Source organism: Pomacea canaliculata, linkage group LG1 (genome assembly GCF_003073045.1).
Source record: "Pomacea canaliculata isolate SZHN2017 linkage group LG1, ASM307304v1, whole genome shotgun sequence".
Classification (NCBI taxonomy): Eukaryota; Metazoa; Mollusca; class Gastropoda; order Architaenioglossa; family Ampullariidae; genus Pomacea; species Pomacea canaliculata.
In genome coordinates, this window is record NC_037590.1 from 3,908,585 (window position 1) to 3,918,241 (window position 9,657).

The following is a 9,657-nucleotide window of genomic DNA, read 5'->3' on the forward strand; positions in this document are numbered from 1 at the left end:
TAAATGGCAGTTTTTTGTTGAGTCCTCAGCTGTGTAGAATGCATATCTAACTTAACAAATCTGAAATTTATGTTTTTGCAATTTTGTTGCACAAACTCTTGATGAGAACTATGCAGAACAAGCATGTTGAATCTTTAAATATGTATATATAAAATGCTGGATCAAAACAAGTATAATCAAGACAACCTGAAAAAAACTTTAATCCCTTAAATAAAATGAAAAAGCATATTACCTCTGAAAATGCAAAAGTACAATTTTTGTGACATAACTTTGCCCTGGGGACTTCTTCCTCCCAGGTGATCTTAGTGTGCCTTATTTTTTTTTGCATCAACTCCTGTTAGGATTTTCTACAAACATTAAAGTTAGATGTGTCACAATTCAAGATTGGCTTTGGGTGCTTGTAAATCCATTACTGGCAAAGTAAAAGGAACTTAAAATATGGACATAAACCAGATTGCTGGCAGATGAATTTTGGCATTCAGTGCTAAAATGACGCTTTGCAAATAAGTTTCATCAAGAGCTCTGAGACAGAAGAACAAAATGTAAAACTTTATGGTTGTGGTAATAAATTTTTTAGAAATTGAGCAATCTTATACAGTTCACATCAATAATCTCGGTGGTTTTGAAGGAAAGACTTGGCAGTTTACCATTTGAGAAGAACTTAGTGCTGGTCTCGGTAAATTGTCAGTAATCCATTGTAGTTCTATACTTCAAAGAATATATTCGCACAGTGTCAATAAAAACTGAAAGATAATCTAAGCAGTTCTATCAAATAGATGCGTTACCCTATTGATATTCACTGAACAATAAACATCAGTCATAACCCACAAAAACTCAGTTCTGTATGCCAGTGAGAAATGTGGTCATAACTGTCCAGCATCAAAATGCAAAAACAAGCATTGAATACTTGCAAATTTTGAAAATATACACATTCTCATGCTATTTAAAAGCCAAACTTCACATATTCACAATGTGTAAAAAAACCAGAAAACTGAAAAGAACACTGCCAAATCAAGTAAAAAAAAGAATAGGAATGGTTGGTGAATGGAATGCCATGATGGGATGAAGGAAACCCTAACAGAAGTGAAACTCCAGCTGTGGCCTTTGATGAAAAATTTCATTACCAAGCAAACTATATGCATGCCATTCTAATTCAATGTTAAAATAGAAAAAAAGAAAAAGTTGGACGTTGCACAGGGGAGTCATATCCAAGCAAGAAGAAAGGAGCTATTTGGTTAGTATGGTGTCTATAGTTCAGTTAAGCAAGAACACGACAACCCATTACAGCAGTCTTTCATCAGGTTTTACAAAAATACATCAAATATTCAGCCTTAAACTCTCCAAGCTCAAGAGGTATCAGAGATGCATATTTCACATATCGTTTGCTCCTATATTCAAGAATTTCTATCATTTGTGATGTGAAATTTGATATAAACACAGTGAAGACAAACTGTGGCTTAATGCAGTGGTTCTCAAAGTTTTTCGGACCGCGGACCACTTTACTTAAGTAAAAGCTATGGCGGACCACCAAGTCCTTAGTAAAAAATATGGCGGACCACCAAGGCCTAAAAATCAGTCTGTACTATGAATTTCAAATTTAAATTGCCGCATTTGTTTACTTTTAATTTAAAACTTAATTTCCTTTTGTGACAGTAGTATAGTAATAAGATGAAATAAAGCTACGTATACCTTGTTCTTTGTAATTAAAATGTTAATGCGAGGAATGCATCACTTTAAACATCACTTTGCTGACATATGACGACTGTCAGCCGCAGACCACCTGACTTATGCCCGCGGACCACACTTTGAGAACCACTGGCTTAATGCATCCCGACGATGACAAACATTTGGAAATCACACACATTGAATCAAGTTCTATCTGTGAAACAAATGTTGAAGCTGTTTGTCATGGCCAGCTTAAAACAATGGTGAAATAACTGTAGCTTGACCCAGAAGAGAGAACTTTATTGTATTTACATTACGGAAGTATATAGATATAGGTCTGTGGTTTACATTTTGTGAACTAATGCTTGAAATATATCAAATCAACAGAATGTTTATATCTTAACTGTGTTTTGACCAGCAAAACAATCTTGATAACAGTGATTAGGGCTAGGCAGATATGGCCATAATATAAATCCAGTTGCAAGAGGCTAAGAAAAAAATTTATTAAAAAAAAAAACTGTCTTATGAGCAATAAAACTGGAAACATTCTTTCTAGTCTCAGTCAAAGGGTATTAATATCAGAGTTAACGACATGCCGAGAAAGTTATCGCAACTGCCACTTCAGTAAGCTCATCGCATTTCAACAGGAAATGGCTGACAGTAAAAATTCCCGGTTGTGATTCACCATTTTTATCTCTTGAAGAAGAAGAAAAAAAAAAAAAAATTGTGACACTGTTCCTGACTGGTGCATCCTTCTTTTGATGGATGTGTTATCCTTGACCCAAGAGCTTGCTGTAGCATAGGTGCTTCAACACTTAGGTGTGTCTGACTAGCATAACATGATAGGTATTTACAGTAGCATGCTGCAAAGGATTAATAGGTGTGAAAAGGAATCTCCTCAAGAGCTAATTACAATGCTCCAATGATGACACATTAAAAAGGGATTGTATTGAATTCCCAACACTACCACCTGAAAAAAGAAAATGATGAAATGCCCAGCTACACTCTCAGTTACCAACTAAAATCATAAGAATGTATATATAGTACAATGGAATACTTTCAGACAATTACTCTAATGCCTTCGTGCAGTCTAAAAATGAGTACTGACTGAAGAAAAAAAATTCTATCAGATACAATTCTAATAAATTAAAATCTGATAAAAATTTACTGTGTGATACCACAACATGAAGAAAAAAGAAAAAAATTATTGTATTGAAGCAGGAAGATGAAGGAAAGACAGGTATGTCAGCGAGAAAAGCCTTATGAACAACACCTTTTGCCTAAATTATACAAAGATAAATCAAGACATGACAAGTGATATCAAGCAATGATACAAGCAGTACTTTGCTGGAGGCAGTCTTCAGATTTTCATGGTGGTGAAACAAAAGTTAATATCAGGAATACTAATATTTACAATAGGTACAAACATACACGTATTATATGAAAATGATTTATTAACATGCTTTTAAGTATTAAGTCTCTTCATTTAAAATCATTAACAAGATAAAAATCCTCCAAAATAATGCATTTCCAACCAATTTCTAAAACATGCTCTTCACAAATGTCACAATCCATGAATCATAAAGTAAAATTGTGCATAAAAATGTTTCTTTTTTCGCATAATACTTAGAACTCACAAAACATTCTGATACAGCTTCTGAAATACAGGTGTGAAACATTTTCAATAATGTGCTTGTTTGATATAAAGGAATAGTCAAAATTATGTCAACACTAAGACAAACTGAGGTATCATCAGTTCCCTACAAAACGTGTCTGGGCTTAAAATGGTACTGTTCCTCACTGGTTTTTGTGTGTGTTAAAACCAATGGAAAACAGGCTGAGACTGTTCTGTAAATCATCTTGCACATAAGATATATTTTGTGAATAAATAGTTTAACATAATTCTGACTAACCCTGTGTATGTATATGTACATAGTGAAATATGCAGAATATCAAACATCTCTGATAGCAATGAATAATCAAGCACAACTAATCATTCATTTATATTCTGAGAACCATTTGGAAAATCAGTTTCAATACCCCTGCCATTTGGGAAAAACATAAATGACTAGCTTTTATTGTAAATGGCAACAAAAATAGCTAGAGTGAAATGTCCAAACAAGGTGTTTTCTGACGTGTACAGCAAGGAACATAGCATACCATCAGGCATTTGGTAAATAACAGCAAAATGAGTTATACACTTGGTATATTAGTAGTGTAACTAACCTAAAATCAAAGCAAAGTAATTTAAATGAAAAATACAATATTGAGAAATATTAGTTTTTGAAAACAAAAATATAATGCTGTTAAAATAGGCTAGAAAGTACTCTATATAAAATATATGATATTGCAAAATCCTGGCACATATTATTATTTCTGTTCTTGTACATGCAAGAGAAGGATGGAAGAAAATGACAACAGGCAGAAGACAGGCTATTAAAATTTTATCATAATCAACTTCAGTAGAACATGAACATCCTTCACTGAGAAAGGTTAATGCTGCTTCCTGGCATAATGATTGATGTACCAGGTCAATACAAATTTCCTCCTGTAAAAACCCCGGTATACACTGAAATCACACATAGATATCAGTTTTAGTGTTGGGCCATATCTGGTTTTGTATTTAATTATGGCATTCACCACAATTGCAATTAAAAATTAATAATAATACTTTGCTTGTATAGAACACTTTACTGCCCACAACCATTATGAACTTCAAATTAAGAGAAAACCACACAGCAAATGATCCAAAGCTATTTTGTGCTGATTTAGTGTGCTAATTGTTGTCCATTTATTTCAATAAAAGTTTGCAGTTAAATGTTGATAATAAATAATGAACACAGATGACAAGAGGGTTTAATACTTGAATACTATATGCATTTAAAAAAATTATGCATACATGATGTTGACTTTTTAGTAATATGCACCATCTTTGGCCTTAAAACCCATAATTTTGACACCTTTTAGATACATGCACATACATTTATCATACAGTGAAATATCAAGGTCCTTAAGGCACAAGCTTTACAAGCAGCTGAATATTTCTCTTTGTTCCAACAATTGACAGAAATGGTGTACCTTTACATGATTCTAAAACCTTTGAAAGAAAACAATACAAAAGCAAGTTATAGTAAGGCACATGAATCTCAATGCAACCCATAGAACATTATTATGTGACTACAATGGCACTCTGCAGTGAAGAAATTGAAGGAATAAACGAAAAATGCTTCTACTTTTCGCCTGCCTAACGAGCATACTCTCTCAAGCACCAGTTAATACGGTGGATCCAATCATTCATGTCTTGTGGTGTTGTTGAGTACATATAAAAAGTTCTCCATTTGAACACAAGCTTAAACACATTTCCCTTCTCTGGATAGCCAGTTTTATCCTCAGAACACTCCAGACACTCGTTTAAATCTAAAACTCTAATTGGTTCCTTGCTGAACTTTTCTTTGTAATACATAAGCTCATTCCTGCGAAGTACAAACCAGCGTGTCTTCCAGGTCTTGAAGATATTGCCCAATTTAGTAAGGAAACCTTCTTTAGTATTCAGTGAAAAGCTGATGTTGTTGACAGAGTCTTCTGCAGTGCTGAACTCTGCATGGACAGTAACTGACTCGTATGTGTCTGGCTCATGAACGTCGCGAGGGTATGGTACCTGCAGTGGACGATAAAAGATCCAGAATGACATTTCTTTTATCAATTAAAATGCATGTGTATTCTCGGATAATACATAATTTCAAAAGATTTTGATCTTTTAGTAGTAATCTGATTGTCCATGATATCTCTTTGTTGATTTTTTTTCTCATTACCAGGGCTTCTGCTAAGGCCAAATTCTTTGGGGTCCCAGGGACCCCTTCTTCAGATTTTTAAGGGGTCCCTGTTCTTCGCCCAACTTTGGAGGGGATCCCATTGACGAAAATTGAAGGGGTCCTCCGAACTTTTAATGCGTACTGTACGCAATTTTTTGCGTAAGCAGAAGCCCTGCATTACTGTTACCTCTGTGTCTTCACAGTTTTTTGTACTTTACCCTCATTATTTGTCATCTGTTTCTTCAAGTACACATTAACTTTTGTTTTTGTACCAAGCCATGACTGCATGCTCCTATAGGAGCATGATTATGTGCTGTATAAATTGCACTACCACCATCACCCCCTTGATAATAAAGAGGTGTGATTGTCTCTTTTTCTCCCTTAAGCTAATGAGCACATCCACATACTGTGAGCAACACCAATGTTTTATGAAGAACTAAATAGCATCCTTTTAGATGTGTTACAATCATAAGTTTTTTTCCCTGTAAAAAAATGATATATATGGACGAACTTTGTCATTCATTCTGGTGAATCTACAATACTACCATGAATAGTTGGTCAGTCTGCAATATTAATAAGTTTGTATGAGTGTATTTAGTATTTGATTCTATAAAATGCATCATGCCATGGAAGAAGAAAATAATCTTTATCCTTATAACTTGCCTACCTCTTTACAGTGATACTCTCAGAGTATTGCTACCAATTAATGCAATTTGCAGATAGCTAAACCTTTCTTTATAGCCTTGTTCAGCCTGCCAATGTTGCAGCAAAAGATATTTTCTAGCCAGTATCACTTTCAACAGCTAGACAATATATATACATCATGTTTTCTTTCAATCAGCTGGGGGGGAGGTATTCCCGCTCATATTTTTAAATTGCTGTTCATGTTTAACTGTATGGCTCACACTGACTGGTTGAGAGAAATGATTTTTTTTTTTTGGTAACATGAGGTCTTTTGTTAGGAGGCATTGCATATAAATACTATTATAATAATAAATGTATAAGTTTGGGTCACTTTAACTGATTAATGAAACTGCAAAATTAATACCACAAAAATAGTTGTATATGGAGCTGAAAAAGAAGTTATAGTTGTGCTGACACTGATGACAAATAAGGTTGTCAATATTCGACTTCTTTAATTTATTGGATTTGTTTGTTATTCCATAATTTACTAGATTATGTTTTAATGGCTTCTTATAAAAGAAATTTAATTAAAACATTGAATAGCTGTTGCAGTGATTAGCTTGGTGAGGACCAGTTAAGAACTGGTAGGGTGAAGACAAAGACCACTATGATTCAGGGAGATTCCTTGCATGTATTAGCCAGCAATTAGCATCAGGCTGAAGGTTTAGGGTGCCAAAGTTGTTAACTGGCAAAGAAAAGAGGAGCTTTCTTTTTTGTTCACAACTACTAAAAAGGCTGTGTGTGTGTGAGAGAGAAACAGATATTGTTAAATTAAAATTAAAAATACATCTATTATTATTAGTTGAATTTCTCTTCTGCTTTCACATTCCACTGAGTATTTTGCATAAATGATTGGTGACAGAATGTCAAGCCCCTTAATGTCAAGTCCTTTAAAGTGTTGCAATCAAAATGATAGTGGTGGCATACTATCTGGCAACTTTGTGTGTGTAGCAACTCCCAATGGAAACCCCCTTAGGTAACCAGTCCCAAGCTCCAGTGAAGGAGGAGGGTTGGTCATGGGGTTAGGAACCCCACCCCATAAAACAACCACATGTCCCTATGCTCCCCTTGGGGGTGGGTGGGTGGTGACTAAGCTTGGGTGTGTGGCATGCAGCAGCCAGGAATCAGCTGAAACTAGCAATAAAATCCACACTATTTGTCCTATCTCCACCAACCTTACAAGAATATTCCTTTTTATTATAGCTTTGTTTCTGTCTGTTTGTATGTTCTGAACCATATTTATTTTCTTCGTTCTGTTTCACATCTGGAATCAGGCTACCTGACAACAGATAGTGGGATGACTATTCCCAATTTACCAGGCCACAGATGGAGGATAGCTAATAACCTAAAGGTGTAGAGGTTATCTGTGATATAAGACAGGATTATCAGGAAGGAATGATGTAACAGTTTCCTCCACTGAAACACCTCAAAGTGTCCAATAATGGTGCTGGTACTGGTTTGCTCACTAGTTCTTTTCAGACTAGATTATGCCAACCCTCTACCTGCTGGCTGTCCACACCTCATAACTGACAAATAAAGAGAGTTCAGAACTCTGCCCCGTGCCTTGTTCTCAAGTCAAGAAAGTCTAATTATGTCACACCTCTTCTCTGTATGGTTCACTGTTCAAACCCAAGTTGATAACAAGCTAGCTGTGAAATGACATGTCTTCATATGTGGCTCCTTCCCTGCATCCATATCTAATTGTAACTCCTTAGCATCTTAATCTGTGAAAAGATTCTACACCCCTGCATTTGCCATTTTTGACTATTGTGATCAAGTGAATTACAAATGCAAAACATATTCATTAATTCCTTTCAGGAAATTATTATCTGCCATGTGAGTATAACATCAGGTATTACATGATACCTTAAAAAACAAAAACAAAAAAACAGGAACTGGTGCCAGCTGTATGAGATCAAACATATGTCCTAGCCATGATTTGGTGCTCTTGCAAGAAATCTAACTTTCATGATATCGTTTTCTGAAGATTATAGCAGTGTTTTGACAATTCATAAAGCACCAGACCAAAATGATGTATAAAGTGTTTGGATTTGCAACTCACAAAGGATAAGTTAAATGTCTTGAAAGTATTATACTAGAAGATTTTTAATTGATTTTCTTCCAATGGCTTGTGAACTCATTATATCAAAATTATGAAATATCTTAAATATCTGAATAAGGTCACCTATGATCCTCTTGCAATATAGTGCAGTTGCAAATACTTTGATATTTCTGTATAAAACATTAAAGAATCTACTTACAACAATAATTTCAAGAATTGACACCAACCACATCAGCATTCTCTAAATACAGATGCACAGCACAAATGCATTATACAATTATTAAAGATTCTCCTTAATCAAATAAGAATAAGAAAATGCATTTGTTTGCCTTACCATTTATTGGATATGAGGATCAAATGATATTTTGCAATCATAGTGCTATGTGATGTTTGATTATTTGTTTCTGTATCGTCTGCAAACTTCTTGGATGTATTATATAGTCTGTCTAATAAATTGTCAATAAGCACAGCAAAACAATACTAAACCTAAAATATTTCCCTGAGGAATTTCCCCTAAACTTTGGCTTTACCTGATTGTGTGATCCTACTCTAAAATGCTGTGTTCTGAAACTAAAAGCTTCCAATCCAATGAAGCAAATCTCCACAATCTTCTCATGGAGCTAACTTTATTAATAGCCTCTTCTGCAGGACAGAATCAAAAGATCTCTTAAAATCGTTGAGCTCTTTAAGCTCATCCCTCTGTTTCTTAGTGTAATCAGATTTAATGTAAATCTTCTTATTCTCTTCCTTTACATTTGTGTTTAATTCTGAAGTTCTTCTGAATCTTTTCAGATTATTCGTGCAGCTGGTGCTGGAGCGTACAAAATTTCAAGCTAACAATGAACAAGTGACAAACTTTCCGATAGGTGCTCTCGATCTCAGTTTAATATTCTGTATTACTTCAACCGATACAATTAAGATAAACTTATATCACATTCAATTTGATCCATTACTATGTCAAGCTTTTATTAAATGCAAATAACTTACCTTGAGCAGAACTAACTGGCTGGATTCTGTACCAATAAGCGGCTTGTTCTTAAAATGTTCAACAAATTCATTAATACTCCTGAACGATGCATGCCCGAAGACAATTGATATTCCATTGCAAACGATGTTAAAATGCTTCACAGATTGCTCGAACTTAACTGATAGCGCATATTCACCACCTCCTTTCGAACTCGGTCGCAAAAGGTATGTTCCATCCCTTCCATTTTGAAGCAGAATGCTTTCAGCTGTATGTCGATTCAAATTAGGATGAAACCAGTCTAAACATTCAATGTCAGCATTCTGTGCCATTCCACTGTGCCAGCTTTGGCACGTAACGATTTCACACAATCGTTTTCTCGTCGCTGACTCACTAGAGTATTTCTATTTCCTGTAGCTATGCGAGGATCACGGACGTGTACAGCTTCGTGCCAAAATGTTAAAAATGTT

The 9,657-nt window shown here is 34.9% G+C and overlaps 1 protein-coding gene across 1 annotated transcript; it reads right to left on the reverse strand.

Annotated features, from left to right (window-relative positions):
- Positions 1-176: 176 nt before the first annotated feature.
- On the reverse strand, positions 177-9,655 carry LOC112564950 (dual adapter for phosphotyrosine and 3-phosphotyrosine and 3-phosphoinositide-like). The gene is made up of 2 exons (XM_025240124.1): positions 9,211-9,655; positions 177-5,323 (listed from the first exon to the last, which is right to left on the reverse strand). Exons 1-2 carry the CDS (start codon positions 9,517-9,519, stop codon positions 4,910-4,912), a joined length of 723 nt encoding a protein of 240 aa, XP_025095909.1. The 5' UTR covers positions 9,520-9,655; the 3' UTR covers positions 177-4,909.
- Between the last annotated feature and the right edge of the window lie 2 nt (positions 9,656-9,657).

Excerpts from the sequence above, each read along its gene's own strand:
- LOC112564950 (XM_025240124.1), bottom strand. The coding sequence starts at position 9,519 with ATGGCACAGAATGCTGACATTGAATGTTTAGACTGGTTTCATCCTAAT. Across the intron at positions 5,324-9,210 it reads GCCAGTTAGTTCTGCTCAAG|GTACCATACCCTCGCGACGT; the intron begins GTAAGTTATTTG and ends CGTCCACTGCAG.